General features: G+C 44.9%; 1 protein-coding gene across 1 annotated transcript in view; it reads left to right on the top strand.

Moving 5' to 3' along the window:
* LOC115080281 (extracellular calcium-sensing receptor-like) overlaps positions 1 to 9,713 on the top strand; it is a 29,800-nt gene extending 20,087 nt beyond the window's left edge. Inside the window, exons 4-6 of the mRNA XM_029584432.1 lie at positions 1,329 to 1,556; positions 3,682 to 3,805; positions 8,794 to 9,713. Coding sequence (XP_029440292.1) covers positions 1,329 to 1,556; positions 3,682 to 3,805; positions 8,794 to 9,713 — 1,272 coding nt within the window. The remainder of the gene's footprint in view (positions 1 to 1,328; positions 1,557 to 3,681; positions 3,806 to 8,793) is intronic.
* Positions 9,714 to 20,176: the final 10,463 nt, after the last annotated feature.

Genomic DNA, 20,176 nt, shown 5'->3' on the forward strand with positions numbered 1-20,176 from the left:
AGTGAGTGTGGGAGTGTTTTAGCAGGTTTGACACTCCCCAGTAGGAAGGATCTTAGTTTTAGTAAAATTCTTGACCCCCATATGATGCAGGAGGAGATTTTAGTTTTTGATTGTGGAGTCGGAGTCTGGAGAAGCCAGAAAACCCTCAGTAGCCAGAGGGTGCCACCTCCCCGCAGTGGTACTAAATGGAGTCTTTCCTTACACAGGGAAAATACCTGGACTGAGACCTTCTCACAACTGAGGAGAGTCTGCAGCAAAAAAAAAAAAAAGAGGAAAAAGAGGACTTAGAGCCAAGGGATGAGCTCCCAATGCTTCCACAAAGTAAAAACTTACTAGAGATCAGATGTGTTAAAATGTCTTCCGCTATGGTGGGAGAAGATAAGAGCTTAGAGAGACGGGATTTGGTCCTTGATGGGAATCTGGAAAAAGAAAAGAACTGCCCTCTGGAGGAAAACTTCCTAAGGAGCTGCTGTTTGGGGGAAAGAGTCAGCCAGAATTTCAACAGAGTGGGAGAAGCTGGAGGAAGAAGGGATCCTGTCCAAAAAAAAAGGTGGCAGAACGCTATTCTGAGTTGTTCTGCCAGAAATGAAGCCCTGGGTAACAGAGACAAAAAGAGGCTGAGTTAGCACGAGTCTGAAACTTGGGAGCCGTAGGCCAAGGCTGAATCCTTGATGACAGGCACTGCTGCTGCTAAGTTTCCAACTCATGCTTAATTCAACCTCTTTGGTCCTTGTTCTTTGCTTTGCAGTCTCAGCTTCAGCATCACCCTTCTTCCATTCCCAATAGGAGGAGAGGGCCTGATTTAGGAAGCAAAACAGCGGTTCTCTGCTCTGTCCACTCCAGGCCAACAGCCTGCAGGCTGCCTGAAGGTGAGGGGCTGGAGCAGAACACCCCCTGCTGCTCTGCCTTTTAAGTCTGAAAAGACGTGCTGGAACTGCACTGAGAGTTTTGTCTTGGGTCTTTGAACTCTTGTTTGTGGTTGAATGCGCTAGCCATCAGTATGTCACTATTTGGACTTTATTTGACCTGCCATTCAGTGCCAGTCAAACTTTTAGATTTGAACAACAAATGTGGAAATGTGTGTGTGGTGTTTGTGCTTGTTTTGTTTACTGGACCAATGTGCAAAACAGCCCCAGAAGATCATGGGGCCTGCACAAGGCCAGGAGCCTCCCCATGAATCCATGTCCAGGGTAGGGGCTATATAGCACTATCCTAAGGCCTATTCCTTTTGGCCCCCTACAATGGGTCACCCATGAAAGAGGTCAAATTTCCAGTCACACTGTCATGTGGTCACATTTATGAGAAATAATCTTGTGTTTTGCCTCTAGCTCCTGCATTACCTACGGAAGGCCCATTTTAAGAATAAAAATGGGGACGAGGTGTTTTTTGACGCCAATGGAAACCCTCCTGGCATTTATGACATCCTCAACTGGCAGCTAACCCCTAAGGGCACCTTCAAGTTTGTAAGGGTAGGCGGGTATGACTCCAGAGCCCCCCCAGGAAGCAATCTCATTATAAATCAGAGTGCCATCGTTTGGAACGGGGGCCAACTGCAGGTAGGACATTTCTCCAAGAAGTATGTTGGAAACCTATGTGAGGAGCTTCTGATGCATGAGGGTGGCTGTCCTAGAACGCAGCATGAAGCAGAGGTGGAAAGCAGAATCAGCAGACCCGCAGAAGGGAAGAGAAAGGCTTCATTGAGCCTCTGGATTTAATGAACCTCTCATGTATAATTTGAAACCCTATCTATTTTAGTTAAATTCAACTGAAGAAAAGAGTCCCATTATTGAACTTCAAGGTCTAGCTAGACAACAGATTTTAGACCCAAGTACCCTGTTAAAAATTAACAGTGAAGAGGGGGGACCAATCTGCTACTCTGAGCATTATTCCATGCTTGTGGCAACAGAACAATGATGTTATTTTAGTTCATTGTGAGAAATAGGAGCTTATTGTTATCGTCAAAACAGCACAAAATGAATGTTTCCAGCTAAAAATGAATTTGGATGGTTAAGTTGGTGGATAAGTTCATAGGTAGGTAAATCTGTTGGCTGGTTACATGAGAGAGTCAGTTGAATCGGCAGGTTGGGATATGATTGAGCTTATATGTTTAGGTAAGCAAAATGTATGATTCAGGAGGTGGAAGAGTGGGTTTGTTGGTGAGCAAGATAGTTTAGATAACTCATTAAGTCACTTTAATGATTGGTCAGGTGGGTATATTAGTAGGTTGATGATCAGTAGCTGTTATGGCTTCGGTCTGGGTGGAACGTGGGGAGCACCACCTCCGGAGTGGCATGGGATGGCAGGATGAGCCTGGAATGAAGCTTGGGCGGTCTAGTGAGGCTGGAGTAAAGCTTGGACAGCTTGATATAGCTGGAACAAGGCTTGGACAGTTTGGTATAGCTATAAGAAGACCTGGACAGTCTGGTACAGCGGAAGCAAGGCTTGGACATGTTGGTAGACTAGAACCAAGGCTTGGAATGGAATGGAGTACAGGTAAGGCTGAAACTAAGACTTGGACTGGAACAGCCTTGGACTGGAACTCAGTAACAGTGTGCAGGCAAGACTAGAACTCAAGACCAGCATGCAGGCAAAACTGGAACTCAGGAACTGAGTGCTGGCAAGACTTGAACTCAGGAATAGCGTGCAGACAAGACTGGAACTCAGGATAGCTTGCAGGCAAGACTGGGATTCAGGCTTAAACAGTAACAGACTAAGACAGGACAGGGCAAGACAAGGACAACACAGAACATGGAACATAGAGCCCAAAGGCAGCAATACAGGAAGGCCCTGAGGTGCAAGGAGGGAGAGGCCTAGGGTGGCCACAGGGCTACACAAGGCCTGGATAAGCTGGAGGTCAGGGAAAGGCCTAGGAAGACCACAGAGCAAGGTAGAGAGCAAGAAGGTCCTAGGCAAAGTTGAGGTCAGGAAGCCCGGATTCCACGAAGCAAGATAAAGCAAGGCTGAAGTCAGAAAGCACAGAGGCCATGAAGCAAGGAGAAGCAAGGCTGAGGTCAGAAGGCCCAGAGGCCATGAAGCAAGGAGAAGCAAGGCTGAGGTCAGAAGGCCCAGAGGCCATGAGGCATGGTAAAACACAGCTGAGGTCAGAAGGCCCAGAGGCCACAAAGCAAGACTAGGAAAGGCCTGGGTATGCTGCAAGGCAATGGTGGCTAGAGCAGAGAGCCAAGAGATACTCGATACAGAAGCATCAAAGTAAAGGACAGACAGAGATATGTAGGGCTGGAGTATGGTGTGGTGCAGGCAAGAGGGGCCTGGCCAGCCTGAAAGTAGCAAGACTGGAGGATAACATGGTTGGTTGGTTAGTTGGATGGACAGGTCTATAGGATGTTGGTTGGTTTGTTGAAAAGATAGGTTGGTTGGTTTGTTGAAAAGATAGGTTGATGATTAAGAAGGTAAATTTCACAGTTAGTTTGATGGAAAGAGTGGTTAGATGATTAAGGTGGTGAATGAAATAGTTGACTATATAGCTTGGTAACTGTGTTGCATGAATGGGTTGCTCAGAAGACTAAGTGGTTGGATGGTTCGATGTTGAGGTTGCTAGGAAGGTTGAGTGATGAGTTGTTCGCTGTTTAGTCTGATGGGTGAATTGGATGGCTAGATTAGAAATTCTCTTTTATTCTTTCCTCATTTTTTCTACCTTTCATCTTTTGTACATTTTTCTAGATCCCTCAGTCTGTATGTAGCAAAACGTGCCTTCCAGGATACAGGAAGATAACAGAAGAAGGAAAACCTCTTTGCTGCTTTAAGTGCATCCTCTGCTCTGAAGGAGAAATTTCCAACCAAAGTGGTGAGACATATGGGTTTAACACTGTAGGAGAGTAGAAAATGACATGTCATTGACCCCAAACAAGCTTGTATTTAATATTTGCTTCAACAATAGATCAAGAGCCAAAAATATCTCAAATAATACAAAATAACAATATCAAGAGTTATGTCATTGCAAGAAGGTATCTACACAAAAGCACCACCAATTAGATGTGAAGGGATGTCATCAAGCCAGGAAAGTTTTAAAGTCTTACACTCCCCTAAGCATATAGCTGAGAAAGGAGGTAGACAACCCGGTCTTCTCAATCATTCATCCAACAATCGATCTAATCTGTACAGTTTTTTTGAAATTTATTTTTTTTTGCACATTAAAAACCAAGTAATCACATTTAATCCAGCATGTTGAAAGGCAAACAACATCAAACAATATAAAACTGCGACAACCCTGACGTCAGCTGATGTTTCGGCACTATCCTTCGTCAGGGGGAAATATTGAAACCATACTTATCTGGCATTGTTCTTCTACTCGGATGGTCCCATCTCACTCATTTCTTAGAAAAGAATCCAACAAATACACTTGGGACCCGATAGAACGCGATATCGCTTACAACGCGGTAACTGATTGGACCCCAATTTTGGCATTCTGCCTTTACGCCTTTAGGGGATCATTTTCAAAGGAGTTATGCATGTAAATGTGACATACTATCGTAGCAATTTTCAAAAGCTATTTACTCGAGTAAAGTGCACTAACTTGAGTAAATCCTATGGACAATTCAATGGCATATATTGTAGCAATTTTGAAAAGCCCACTTACTTGAGTAAAGTGTATTTACTCGAGCAAAAAAACAGTTTTGCTCGAGTAAATGCTTTTGGAAATCTGGCCCCAAGCTTTCAATCGTTTTCTCCTGTGTGAAATCTAGGTTCTATATAAACCTGTGTCAGTGAAAGCATGCAAAAACTTTAGTTCCTGTCTGAAGACTGCTTGCACCAGCTCAGTCACCTGACATTAATGGAAGGTTCCCAGAAAATGAAAAGAAAAGCATGGTCAATACAGGAAAAGCTGGTTGCCCTTGACTTACTCAGAACTGGAAAAAGGCAGTTAGATTTGTGTCGACAGATGGGAATGAGTGAATCCACTTTAAGAGGCTGGATAAAAGAAGAAGCTTTGCTGCGACAAGCAACCAGTGATTTTGATGCAGATGAAGGACTTAAGCGAAAATGTTTAAAAAACGCAATTGACAGCCCACTGGATAAAGCCATGTTCACGTGGTTTACCCAAGAATGTGCGGAAGGAACACCTATCTCTGGAGAAATCATCAGGAGGCAGGCTGAAAAATTAAAGAGACACAAACAACAAACGTGGAATTTTCACAGATGAAAAAAAAGAATTCAAAGCAAGTAAGGGCTGGCTTACTAGATGGAAGAAATATCATAGAGTTCACAAGTTTGCAGTTTCAGATGAAATTCGACTCACTAACGCCGAAGCTGCTGATGAGTATCCACCAAAATTAAAAATTATTATCAAACATAGGCGGCTATGCACCAGAACAACTATATAACTGTGACAAGACAAGACTTTGCTACAGAATGTTACCAGACCACACTCTTGCTTGTAAGTCCGATGATCAAAAAGCACAAGGATTTAAAGCAATGAAAGATAGACTGACATTGTTTTTTGTGTCAATAAAACTAGCAAGCACAAAGTGAAACCATTGTGTATTGGAAAATCAAGGTCTCCCAGATGTTTCCATCACAAAAACATGGAAACATTGGTGTTTTGGTATCGCCACAATAAAAACGCTTGGATGACTGGAGAGATTTTTGAAGAATGATTCCATAAACATTTTGTACTATACATGTGGTGTCACTTGAAAAAGAAGAATTTAGACACAAAAGCACTTTTGCTATTAGACAACTACCCAGCACATCCTCCTGCGGACAACTTGGTAAGCCATGAAGGCAAGATTAAAGTCAGCTATCTGCCGAAGAATACAACCTCTAAGATCCAACCACTGGACCAGGGCATCATATCAACCTTCAAGATGCACAACAGAAAAAATCTCATCAAGAGAATCATTGAGGTAGAGGTTCCGATCACAGAATGCCTCAAGAAGCTTACCATAGCTAATGTGTTTGACCTGGCAGAAAGGGCATGGGGGACCATCTTGTCCTCAACCGTCAAAAAGTGCTGGGAGCAAGGATTGCGTAGGGCCTTTGTGTCTCGTCCAAAAGAAGAGATTCCAGAAGACATTTCTTCAAATGATGATGAAAAGGAAGAGTTTGAGAGATTTGCCTGAGAAGATATAGAAAGGGCCGATGCTGTGTATGAGGAGTTACTTGCACTCTCCAAGAGCCATGACTTGGAAGAATGGATACATATTGATGATGAATGCCCAACATATGAATGCCTCTCTGACGAGGTTATCACAGCAAATGCCTTAAACCAACAGTCCCAGGCTGACATAGTGTCATGCGATGGCAATGGTGATGAAAATGATGAATGTCCCCCTCCACCGAAAATAACAGAGGCACTTGCTGCTATGGAAATTGCTCTTAACTGGATAGAAACACAGTCGGTTGATAGAATCCACATTTTGCATTTAAAATCCATAATAGTAATCACAAGAAAGAAAAAGTGAGAGGCAGGAAACCAATAGACTTTAGAAAGTTTTTTTGAAGAAAAACAATAATTAATCACACATGCCTCACTATATTACACAGTAATGTATTTTATCACATATGCTTTTTCTTTTTTTGTGGATGTATATGGTGTTGCGCTGTGATGGAAGGGAGTGCTAGGGGTCGCTCCCCATTGCGGGACGAGATGTGTGTGCCCTTGCGGTGAGACGAGTCCCATCTGGGCTGACGGAGAGCTCTGGAGGCCCTGACCCTCCACCGGACCTGCACGCCCTGTGGAGGTCACCAATGCAATGGTGGTCTCTGAGTGGTCCTCCGACCACTCCAAGCCCTTTCGGACCTGCCGCTGGGTAACAGCATGAAGTGGCAGCCCGGACAGAGGTCAAGGGCAAACGGAGACATCTGGCACTGGAGAGATGAAGACTCTGACAAGACGAGGACTTGGAACTGAAGTCAGACGAGACGAGGACTTGGAACTGGAACACAGGAGACGAAGACTCTGGGCCTGCACCGAAGCGCACCCTCCACAGCCAGCTAAGGCCAGACACGGACCACGCTACGGACAGGTTAGAAGAAGAGTTCATTCGTGAGGACAGAAGCAAGGGTTGAAGCAGGTGCAAGGACTCCGAAGGCCCGGACAGGATCAGAATCCAGAGCAGAACCCCTGGCTCCAAGGCTCGTTGTGCAGAACTCGGAGACAGATCAGAACCGAGGCTGGAACCTGAAGCTAGAAGAAGGTCCCAGAGGCTTGCGCTGTCAATCAGAAGAAGACATCTAGGAGGAGGTCAAGAATATCAGGAACACGGTCATGGTCAGAAGGAACTTGGAGAAGCTATCCCACTGAGCATCCTACACACCCCAGCCAGGATGGTCGTGGACCACTGGACCACTGCGTGCCCTACACAACCCAGCTGGGCTGGTCGCGGACCATGCAGGGACGGGACGCGTGGAGCTGGAGACATCTGAAGATGTAGAACAAAGAGGACATCTAGAGACGCTGGACGAAGAAGACATCAAGACTGGAACGGAACATCAGGACTGGAACGGAACATCAGGAATGGAACGGAACATCAGGAATGGAACAGAACATCAGGAATGGAACAGAACATCAGGAATGGAACAGAACATCAGGAATGGAATGGAACATCAGGACTGAAACAGATCATCAAGACTTCACAGAGAGCGGAAACAATAACGATAAGGGATCCCAAGATGACAAGAAATGCCAGGCAGGAGCAGGAGATGTGGAGTCCTAGGAGGACTAACCCCTTGCCAAGGCAACGACTGAATGAGCACAGAGCCCTTACATAGGGCTGAAGAAGGAAGACACCCAGGGAGGAGTCCACAGGTGGGCAAGTGTGCATGTATTTTGTGCGTGTGAGTTATCTGTGGCGGGATAAATCGGATGCTTGTATTGAGCATCCGTTTCCCTAACCCGCCCACAGCCACGTCTCCAGGAAACCCGGTGCTTTTGAGCGCTAGGGACACACAATTTGTCCTTAGCGTGTCCTTTTTTCACAGCCACTAATTTGCATACCGCATTGGGCACCCAGGGCCAGTGATGCGGTATGCGGTATAACGGGCGCTCAACACACGCGCCCGTTGTACCGTGCACTTTTATTGCATCGACCCCATAAGCAGCAGATCATTTACGTGCAGAACTATCCAGCCCAGTATGCAGAGGAGGATGTGACCTAGAGATAAGAACTGTTGGCTGAGACCCGGGGAAGCCAGGGTTCAAATTCTGCTTCTGTTTCCTTCTGACATTGGGATAATCACTTCACCCTCCATAGCATTAATAGGCACTCCTTTTGGGCAGGGAATTTATTGTACCTCCATAATTATCACCATTGTACAGCATTGTATATGTCCAGTAGCGCTAGAAAAATAAGTATTATTATTCCTATACATGCAAGGTGCATAGATTTAATCAGTTAAAAATCAAAGGCAGGGTGATGAGATTTAACTGGTTTCTGCTGATTTTCGGCAAGAGCCGGTCAAGTCACCTAGTTAAGTCTGAGCAGGAGAAGAGCAAGCCTGAATCCAAATAAGCAAATTTTGTCCACCTAGATTATGTATTTATTTTGACTTGATTTCCACTAATTCAGGGAAAAAAACCCTCTAAGGGAATTTTCAGCCAAAAACCTAGCTGCTGAGGAACTGTTAAGGTTAGATTACCCAGTTTTTAAAAAGTGGACCCAATAGGAAGGAAACCTTATCGACAACATCAACTTGTTCATATTTATTATGCTTGGAACTCCATGTGTAACTCTGCAAATTGGGCACATTGATGAAAATGTACTCCTTAATATCAACTGTAGCTTCTTTTCATTTATAATTAACTAATGACTCTCTAAAATTCTCTATCCACAGACTCCACTGAGTGCTGGAAGTGCCCTGAAGACTACTGGCCAAATGAAAGAAAGGAGAAATGTGTCAATAAATTGATAGAGTTCCTCTCTTACAAAGAACCTTTAGGTACCATACTGGCAGTGACATCTGTGGTCACAGCTGTGATCCCAGCTGTCATTCTGGTGATTTTCATCAAGTACCGGCACACCCCCATCATCAGAGCCAACAACTGGGAGCTCAGCTTTCTTCTGCTGATCTCCTTAGTCCTCTGTGGCCTCTGCTCACTCATCTTCATTGGCCACCCAAAGGATGTGACATGCTTAGTTAGGCAAGTGGCTTTCGGCATCATTTTTGCTCTTTGTGTTTCTTGCATCTTGGCAAAGACCATCATGGTGGTCATCGCGTTCAACGCCACCAAGCCCAACAGTAGCCTGAAGCGCTGGGTAGGACCTCAGCTGGCTAACTCTATTGTTATCACCTCCACGTCTGTTCAAGTTGTCATCTGTGCGATTTGGCTATCTACATCACCTCCTTTCTTACACAAAAACATAAACTTCCAGATAGGTTTAATAATTGTTGAATGCAACGAAGGTTCGACCGCAGCCTTCTGGTGTATGTTGGGATACATGGGGTTCCTGGCCACTGTGAGTTTGGTAGTAGCCTTTCTGTCCAGGAAGCTCCCTGACAGCTTCAATGAGGCCAAATTCATCACTTTCAGCATGCTGGTCTTTGTTAGTGTTTGGCTGTCCTTCATCCCAGCGTACCTGAGCACCCATGGCAAACACATGGTGGCTGTCGAGGTCTTTGCCATCTTGTCTTCAAGTGCTGGATTAATGGCCTGCATATTCTTGCCAAAGTGTTATATTATCTTACTCAGGCCAGATATGAACACTAAGGAATTTCTGTTGAATAGAACATTTGGTGCCAAGAAACTGAAATAAGTTAAACACTTTTACCCTAAGAAATCTGGACAAGTTTCTTCTATAATTATGATCTTCTTAGAACATAAGAACATAAGTCTTGCTATACTGGGTCAGACCAAAGGTCCATCAAGCCCAGTATCCTATTTCCAACAGTGGCCAATCCAGATCACAAGTACTTGGCAGGATCGCAAGGGGTAGATAGATTCCAAGCTACTTATTCCAAGAATAAGCAGTGTATTTCTGCGATCTACCTTAATAATGGTTTATGGACTTTTCCTCCAGGAACTTGTCCAAACGTTTTTTAAACACAGTTACATTAATAGTTTTCACCACATCCTCTGGCCAGCGGTCAAAATCCGATTATGAAGGGGTTAGATATTGCTCTACCCACTTTTACATCAACTTCTGGACCACTAATTTATTAATTTTGTTTGAAAGAGAAAGGCTTTTGCCCCAAGAATCAATTGCAAGTGTTCACACGCCGACGGGTGTCTGCCTGGGTTTCTGCATGGATGTCTGCGCGTTTTACTACACAGGGCCATTAGCACACATTACTGCATGCATTATGGCGTATATGTTTGGTGTGCACGGATTTTATGCGCGCATCTACTTAGAATGCGCAGCCGTTATTACATCCCACGCCGCCACTGGCTTTTTGTCGCACACGCCAAAAAAATCTGTGCAGAAAAATCAGTTCCGGATTTCAGCACAGGTCTTATTACATCGACCCCTTATTACATCGGCCTTTTGAAAGAGATACGTTTTGAGAGCTTTCTTAAAGAATTTTTGATCGGTGATAGACCTTATTTCCAATCTGAGCGAGTTCCATAGTAGTCAAGAAAGCATGTTCCCTGGTTTCAGCGAGGTGAACAAGCCTTGAGGAGGGAACATCCAATAGTCATTTAATAATGTCCTCCATGAAAGTCACCTGAGGAAATTAAAACGCTCCTGAAATAAGAGGCAATGTCCTATCATGGATTGGAAGGAAACAAGTAGTAAGACTAAATGGTCAGTTTTTCCCAATGGAGAGCGAGGCAAATAGTGGCATGCTCCCAGGGGATCAATAATGGGGCCCTTGTTGTTCACTGTATTCAGTGATGTGGAAGAGAGCAAGGAATGAGGTGATCAGATCTTCAGATGACACACAGTTATTCAAAGCAGTTCAAACAGGAATGGACTGTGAGGAGCTGCAGGAGGACTTTGACAGTCTAGGGAACTGGACACATAAACGGCAGAGGAAATTGAATGTGGACAAGTGCAAAGTGATGCATCAGGAGAAAAGCCTAACTATGTAGGCAATTTTTTTTTAACTTGCCCCTTCCTGTCATTCTTCACCCCATGTTCTGTACATCCACAGTAATAACCGTCAGCTGCCCCGCTCCTAGCATTCCTTATCACGTCTTCCACATCCAGAATAAAAACCATCAACCTACTTCCCTCATCCCATGTCCTCTGTACCCATAGTAATAAAATCAACCTACCCCGGCTACCAATCCTCATCCCATGTCTTCTACACCCACGATAATAACTATCAACCTTCCCCCTCCTAACACTGCCCACCCTGTGAAACTGACAGCAGATTTAAAACACAGCTAACAACATATTTTTCCAGTCAGCTGCAGAATTTGAGGTCAAGCCTAGTAATATAGCCTGGCTTAAAAAAAGGAGGCCAGGCCCATTAACAACTATTAACCAGGTAGGCTTGGGGAACACAACCTCTTACATCTGGGAGCTGGGCACGAAGAACAGGGACTAGATCTCCTCCATTAGGATCTGCTGGGCATTTCTTCCAATCGACCCCGATTGGCCAGTTTGAAACAGGATGCTGGGTCAATGGAACATTGGTCTGACCCAGCATGACACTTGTCATGAATTAATAAACTTTATGGAACTGTTTATTGTAACAAATAAATGTCCTGAAAATTCTTATCTGGGGATGTTTATTATGTGTATCCGGTCTGTCTAGTATCATACTTGGATTTTTCTAGATTCTTCATCGTATAAAATCGGCTGGCTGTAGCATTCATCTACTCCCTGACAATTTGTCTACGTTTTCTTTAGCAGTAGTAAGGGCAGGGGGACATTAGCTTAAAAGAGAACATGTCCTGTGCTTTGCATTGTGATATCATTCCACAGGGCACACAGGAATAGGAACTTAACCAACGAGCCAAGGAGATCCAAGCTGGAAATTACAGAACAGAGGCTCAGAGAGTCTGCACTGGAAGGGCATATTAAGCACTTGGAATCTGCAAGGTCTACTGGATGAGCAGGTTTCAGACAAATCAAATATAGAGTAAGTAAAATTATTGTCAGGGCTAAGGTGGTATCAGTAACAAGTGCCGCATGCAAAAGTGTACCGTGTTGCACCCCTCCTCCCATGACATGGACAAACCTAATTAAGATAATGAAAAGGATTTTTTTTTTATCCTAAAATAGTCTTCCTTATGAGGGGAAAATGGAAAAATTGCTTTCCTGATAATTTTGTTTTCCTTAGTGTAGACAGATGGACTCAGGACCAGTGGGTTATGCTCCCCTGCCAGCAGATGGAGACAGAGCAAGCTGAAGTCACAATACACATAACCCTGCAGTGACCCCAGCCTGCCAGTATCCTCTTCAAAAGCAACTGTGGACAGACTAGCAAAAAACTTGATTAAAAACAGATAACCAGAACTCAACTCAACCAACCATAAACACTGAACTCACATAAGATTCTAGGTACCCTAAGCTAGGGACTGGATGAACAAAGGGAGGGAAGCTGAGACCATCTGTCAACACTAAGGAAAACGAAATTATCAGATAAATAATTTCTCCATTTCCTAGCGTGTAGACAGATGGACTCGGAACCAGTGGGATGTACCAAAGCTACTCCCCAACAGGGTGGGAGGCTGCCCGCGGTCCAATCAACACCGCACATGCGAAGGCTGCATCCTCCCGGGCCTGCACATCCAGAGGATAAAACCTGGAAATAGTGTGTAAGGAGGTCCACATTTCAACTCGGCAGATATCGATGGGAGACAACAGACTAACCTCCGCCCATGACACTGCCTGAGCCCTAGTGGAATGAGCCCTAACCTCAGTAGTCAATGGCTTTCCAGCAGCCACATAAACAGCCGTGACCACCTCCTTAATCCAACGAGCTATGGTAGCCCGCAAAGCCGGAATGCCCTGCTTATTCCTGCCATTGAACAAACATCAATCCATCTTTCGAAAAGTCTCAGAGACCTCCAGATACCGCCTAACATCCAAGGAGTGCAAAAAGCGAAACTCTTCCACATCCCTGACCTTATTCAGGGATAGCAAGGAGATGGAACATAAGAAATTGCCATGCTGGGTCAGACCAAGGGTCCATCAAGCCCAGCATCCCATTTCCAACAGAGGCCAAACCAGGCTACAAGAACCTGGCTAGTACCCAAACACCAAGAAGATCCCATGCTACCAATGTCAGCAATAGCAGAGGCCATTCCCTAAGTCAACCTGCTTAACAGTAGTTAATGGACGTCTCCTCCAAGAACTTATCCAAACCTTTTTTAAACCCAGCTACACCAACTACATCCTCTGGCAACAAATTCCAGAGCTCAACTGTGTGTGGAGTGAAAAAGAATTTTCTCCGATTAGTCTTAAAAGTGCTTCTTGCTAACTTCATGGAGTGCCCCCTAGTCCTTTTATTATACGAAAGTGTAAATAACCGATTTACATCTACTCGTTCAAGACCTCTCATGATTTTAAAGACCTCCACCATATCCCCCCTCAGCCAACTCAAATGAAAGTCTGAGACTACCTTAGGCAAGAAGGATGGAACAGTACGTAGCTGTAACGCCCCAGGAGTCACCCGAAAGGAACGGCTCCCGGCAAGACAAGACTGCAGCTCAGAAATCCAACAGGCAGAACACAGTCTTCAAAGACAACAACTGTAAGGAAAGGCTAAGCAGGGTTTGGAACGTAGGGGCCGCCAAAAACTCCACCTGGCCAAAATGGTGAGACAGACAGTGAAATGCTAAGAGAAATTAGGGAAGCTAACCAAACTGGTACTGCTGTAATTATGGGAGACTTCAAATACCCCAAACACAAAAAGTGCAGAATAACTTATTGGATCCAAATATTTTATTTGATGGACATTTAAAATGTCAACTCCACTGTCAAGATTGTCGGATAATTCCAAAAGCAGGTAGGGGTCCCCTTCAAACAGGACTTCAAATACCCCAATATTGACTGGGTAAGTGAAACATCAGGGCATGCTAGAGACATAAAGTTCTTAGATGGAATAATAGACAGTTTTATGGATCAACTGGTTCAGGAACCGACGAGAGAGGGAGCAATTTTAGATTTAATTCTCAGTGGAGCGCAGGATTTGGTGAGAGAGGTAACGGTGGTGGGGCCACTTGGCAATAGTGATCATAATATGATCAAATTTGAATTAATGACTGAAAGGGGGACAATATGTAAATCCACGGCTCTAGCGCTAAACTTTCAAAAGGGAAACTTTCATAAAATGAGAAAAATATTTAGAAAAAAACTGAAAGGAGCAGCTACAAAGGTAAAAAGTGTGCAACAGGCATGGACATTGTTTAAAAATGCCATCCTAGAAGCACAGTCCATATGTATTCCATGCATTAAGAAAGGTGGAAGGAAGGTAAAACGATTACCGGCATGGTTAAAAGGTGAGGTGAAAGAGGCTATTTTAACCAAAAGATCTTCATTCAAAAATTGGAAGAAGGGTCCATCAGAAGAAAATAAGATAAAGCATAAGCATTGGCAAGTTAAACGTAAGACATTGATAAGCCAGGCTAAGAGAGAATTTGAAAAGATGTTGGCCTTAGAGGCAAAAACTCACAATAAAAACTTTTAAAAATATATCCAAAGCAGAAAGCCTACAAGGGAGTCGATTGGACTGTTGGATGATCAAGGGGTTAAAGGGGCAATTAGAGAAGATAAGGCCATTGTGGAAAGATTAAACAATTTCTTTGCTTCAGTGTTTACTGAAGAGGATGTTGGAGAGATACCAGTTCCGGAGAAGGTTTTCATGGATGATGTTTCAGATCAACAGAACCAAATCACGGTGAACCTGGAAGATGTGGTAGGCCTGACTGACAAACTGAAAAGAAGTAAATCACTTGGACCAGATGGTATACACCCCAGGGTTCTGAAAGAACTAAAAAATGAAATTTCAGAACTATTAGTAAAAATTTGTAACCTATCACTAAAATCATTTGATGTACCTGAAGACTGGAAGGTGGCCAATGTAACTCCTATATGTATTTATTTATTTTTGTTTTTTTATATACTGACATTTGATCTGAGATGAGATATCACATTGGTTTACATTCAGGTACTGTAGGTATTTTCCTATCCCCAGGGGGCTTACAATCTAAGTTTGTACCTGAGGCAATGGAGGGTAAAGTGACTTGCCCAAGGTCACAAGGAGCAACAGCAGGACTAGAACCCTAGTCTCCTGGTTTGTAGCCCACTGCTCTAACCACTAGGCTATTCCTCCTCCAGAAAAAGGGATCTAGGGGTGATCTGGGAAACTATAGACCGGTGAACCTGACTTCAGTGCCAGAAAAAATCGTGGAAGCTGTTATAAAGAATAAAATCACAAAACATTTAGATATGGTTTGATGGGACACAGCCTACATGGATTTACCCAAGGGAAGTCTTGCCTCACAAATCTCCTACATTTTTTTGAAGGGGTGCTAAACATCTGGACAAAGATGAACCGGTAGATGTGGTGTATTTGGATTGTCAGAAGGCGTTCAACAAAGTCCCGCATGAGAGGCTTTTAAGAAAACTAAAAAGTCATGGGATAGGAGGAGATGTCCTTTTGTGGACTGCAAGTGGTTAAAAGACAGGAAACAGAGAGTAAGATTAAATGGTCAATTTTCTCAGTGGAAAAAGGTAAACAGTGGAGTGCCTCAGGGATCTGTACTTGGACCGGTGCTTTCTAATATATTCATAAATGATCTGGAAAGTGGTACGATGAGTGAGGTGATCAAATTTGCGGATGACAAAATTATGCAGAGTAGTTAAATCTTAAGCGGGTTGTGATGAATTGCAGGAGGACCTTGCGAGACTGGAAGATTGGGCTTCCAAATGGCAGATTAAATTTAACGTGGACAAGTGCAAAGTGATGCATATAGGAAAGAATAACCCTTTCTGTAGTTACACGTTAGGTTGTATCTTAGGAGTTGCCACTCAGGAAAGAGATCTAGACGTCATAGTGGATAATACATTGAAATCGTCGGTTCAGTGTGCTGCGGCAGTCAAAAAAGCAAACAGAATGTTAGGAATTATTAGGAAGGGAATGGCAAATAAAACTGAGGATGTCATAATGCCTCTGTATCGCTTCATGGTGAAACTGCACCTTGAATACTGTGTACAATTCTGGTCGCCGCATCTCAAAAAAGATATAATTGCGATGGAGAAAGTGCAAAGAAGGGCAACCAAAATGATAAGGGGCATGGAACAGCTCCCCTATGAGGAAAGGCTGAAGAAGTTAGGGCTGTTCAGTTTGGAGAAGAGATTACTGAGGGGGGGGGGTATGATAGAGGTTTACAAAATCATGAAAGGACTTGAACAGGTTAATGTAAATCAGTTATTTACTCTCTCAGATAATAGAAGGACTAGGGGACACTCCATGAAGTTGTTTTATATGAGCAAGTAGCTCATTGAAAACAAATCGAAAAAAATTATTAATTAAACTCTGGAATTCATTGCCAGGGGATGTGGTTACAGCAGTTAGTGTAACTGGATTTAAAAAAGGTTTGGATAAGTTCCTAGAGGACAAATCCTTAAACTGCTATTACAATAATTATTAAGCAATAGTAGCTTGGGATCTATCTAATGTTTGGGTACTTGCCCAGGTACTTGTGACTTGGATTGGCCACTGCTGGAAACAGGATGCTGGGCTTGATGGACCCTTGGTCTGACCCAGTATGGCATTTCTTATGTTCTTATGTAAATTCATCGCCACTGCCTCAAAGGTTTGCTTAAGAATAGCCTCAATCCTTTTATCATGTACATCCTTCAAGGCCGCTCCTCCCTCTACTGGTATAGTCGTCCACTTAAGGCAACGCAAACGCTCTCTCACTGCTGGATCCAGGGGGTACAGGCCTTCCAAAGTTCAACCCCCTTTAAATTTTGCCTCTGGGGCATCCCATTCCAGATCAATCAATTCCTGGATGGCATCCATCACAGGGAAAAAAACAAGAGGCTTTATGTAAGGAAACCAAAATGGGATTCTTCCTCGGCTCACACAAAGCATCCAAACCAGACACACCCAGCTGTTTCAAGGTCTGGGAAATCGGGGCCGACAGTTCATCTCTATGAAAGAACCGCAACATGGTCCGATACGGTTCCAGCCCTGGAGGAATTTCCCCATCTTCCAGGGAATCTGGATCAACCTCATCATCAGTGCTATCCGGATTCCTGTTGGGAACACCCGCAGGGAGCTGAGGCGAGCCCCAGCACTTAAGCAGAGGACTGGAAGAGGCAGGAGCTGAGGGTCCGACCAGACAGAAATGGGGGAAGCGGAGGACTGCGCCTGGAGAAAGGCTTGTAAGCCTTGAAATAATTCCACCCAGCTGGGTCCAGACCAAGCCCCGAAAGAACCGTAGCAGGTCCCACAGAACTGCCCTCGCCAGCAGAAGAGCCAGTCAAGGGAGAACCAAGATCTGACATCCCCCCCTGTTCAAGGCCGTGACCCACCATTCATCAGAATGGGAAGAGCCAGGCTTAGCAAAATCCGAGGAAGACAACTCTCCCTGAGCTCTGAGCAGCGCTGACACAGGTTAGAAGGCAGGTCAGGCTGAGAAGCCCTAATATGACAGGCCACACAGACAGGAAGACGCTTAGGCTTCTTGCTTACCAGCGCCATCACTGCGGTAAACGTGCGTCGGAACGACTTGTGCTAAAAAATGAAATGCGCCTAGAAAAAAAGCACAAGGCGCACGCACAACCTGTGCACCAAGTTAAGTGTAAAAAGCGCGCCCAAAAACCAAGCGCACATTGTGTGCGCAGAGCCGACACACTGTGCACACCGACGGCCTATAGAGGGCAGCGGAGCATGCACAGGAGCAAGCAAAAATGGCTGCCACGGCCTACCACGCGGTGTGCAAGAAAAAAGCCTAAGTGCAGGGCCTAGCCCATCCCGCCAGGCTGCCCAGTTTCCCAGCCCCAACGGGAGCGGGAACGAATGTCAGCACGGTGCACCAAGCACGGAGACCAGAGGAAGTCCTTAAACTCCTCTGTTTCTGATTCAGGTAAAAAAAAATTTTTTAAATCTTACCTGGGCTCAGTGCTTACCGGCTGAGTACAGAGAGACGATCTCCGGCTGCGGGGGGGGGGGGGCATCTTCCGTCACCGCCGTGCTCGGCCTCCTGCACCCGCTGCCTGAACTAGCAGCTAAGTTCACACCGGGAAACCCAGGACCAAGGCCCACCTCTGAGGGACCACGGAAATCACCTCAGGAATTCCCAACTGGGGGAGGGACCTTTAGGTATCACCGCAGGAGTGTGGGAATTTCTTTTCATGAATTTAGAATTTCAAATTTCTCCTTTCAAAAAGCTCAAAGCAATCCCCATAGGGAGATGCATGACCACATGTGCTGGAGACGGAGAATACTGGCAGGCTGGGGTCACTGCAGGGTTATATATTCTGTGACGTCAGCTTGCTCCATCGCCATCTGCTGGCAGGGGAGCATAACCCACTGGTCCTGAGTCCATCTGTCTACACGCTAGGAAATCTATGGTTTTCAGTAAGTTGACAAAACTAACAAAAGAGCCTGGCAAGGACTCAGTCTCCCCTCTGAGTCTCTTCCCCTTCCCCTTATGCCCCAAGGAACCAGCTGCAAGGGCTGTAGCCCGGAATCTGGTGGCTGGGAGTATGACCAATGATGTGCTGCCAAATTCTTATCCAGGAACTCTTGACACTGAGCTGCTGCTGACCGACCTTATGGGGAGGGGCAAGGAGGTGTGTGACAGCTCCAACAGAAAGATGGGGGGATGCAAAAAACAGCCTCCCAGCAGAGGCAAAAAAGGGAAATGAGAGGGTAAAGTCGCATAGCGAGGAGAGTCTACATTCTTGAGGGGAGAAGAAATAAAATGATATTATTAGACTTGATATACCACCTTTTATAAAAAAAAAAAAAAGGTAGCTAAAGGCTACGTGTCATGTGCATTCAAGCCTAATCTTAGTAGGGCCTGGAAGCTCCAATAGGTCCTGTTGAGAGGATTGGAAGATCAACGTTGTATTCTGTTTCGCGAGCCCGAAAAGAGGCCCTTCAGTGCTTTGCGGTCCTTCACCTTGGAAGCTTTCACACGGCCCAGCAAGCAAAGAATTGGTGCCGCCAGGCCATGGTGGCTGCACATCCTCCTTTTGAAGTATGAAACTGTGAAGCATCCTGGAGCCCAGATTGGATGAAAGGGGCTCTAAAAAAAAGCAAAAATAGTTTTATTGCAAATAATTCAGTGTCAATGCCAAGAGACAAACAAGCTGATAAGTGTGTGCGTCTGTGTGCCTGTAAACATGCCATTTTCTCTCATAGCATCAAGCCCGGGCCAACGCCTTCTGCACAATTGCAAGGGGGAATTCCCTTCGACAAGGGGCCCAGCAGCCTAAACACTTCAGGCCCTCAATACAAGTCCCTTATGATCCCAGCACCTCTCTCTGGGGAGGAGTCTGCGCCCCATCTCTTATTTATAGCATATTCCCAGCAAGCCACCATTGCACAAGCTGCTGCAATTACCTCATGGCAATCCACATAAGCACCAGTGGGCGTAATTGTTAATTGGTCTGATGGTAATAGCTGCTCACTGGGCATTGTTAGTAAGTTATTGTTTAAAAGTTAACGACAGAGCTGGTACACACACACACACAGCACCCCCCCTGGGATTTTATTAAAACCTTCAGAGCAGTTCTAAACATTGCTTCTACAGTTGACTGGGAATAGCAGTATGTCATCATTGCCATAGGCTAAGCCAGCTGCTTTGCAATGCCCCTCTGGCAATAGATCTGCTTCTGTAATAAACGAAGCCATGGAGAGGGGTGGGGGGTCAGGCAAGCCACTGTGTGAGACTTCCACCTGCAGTGTTTGCCAATTAAAATCCCTTTCTGCCTCACCCGGTTGCTGCATCAGGAAAAGAGCATGCAAAGCTCAGGCTGTGTTCTTTCTGCTGCTGGGTGTTCCTCAGACTGTGGCTGTTGAATAAGGTCAGACTAAGAGCACAGTGACATAGTGCTACATCTTGAACTTTATATTACATGCCCTCTGAGTAATAACAGCTCTCCCTGATGAAAGCCAGCTGAAAGAGAGGTCAGGCATGATGTCTCCCTGGAATGGTAAGCAGTGAAGTAAGGGGGCCTTATTATGGCTCCCTGATGAAAAGCAGGATGGGAAGGAGCAAAGAAAGATTGTGCATGAAGCTTCCTGGTGAAAATTAAATGAATTGAAACAAGGAGATAAGCCATGCATAAGAAACAGGTAAATG

Source organism: Rhinatrema bivittatum, chromosome 19 (genome assembly GCF_901001135.1).
Source record: "Rhinatrema bivittatum chromosome 19, aRhiBiv1.1, whole genome shotgun sequence".
Lineage (NCBI taxonomy): Eukaryota > Metazoa > Chordata > Amphibia > Gymnophiona > Rhinatrematidae > Rhinatrema > Rhinatrema bivittatum.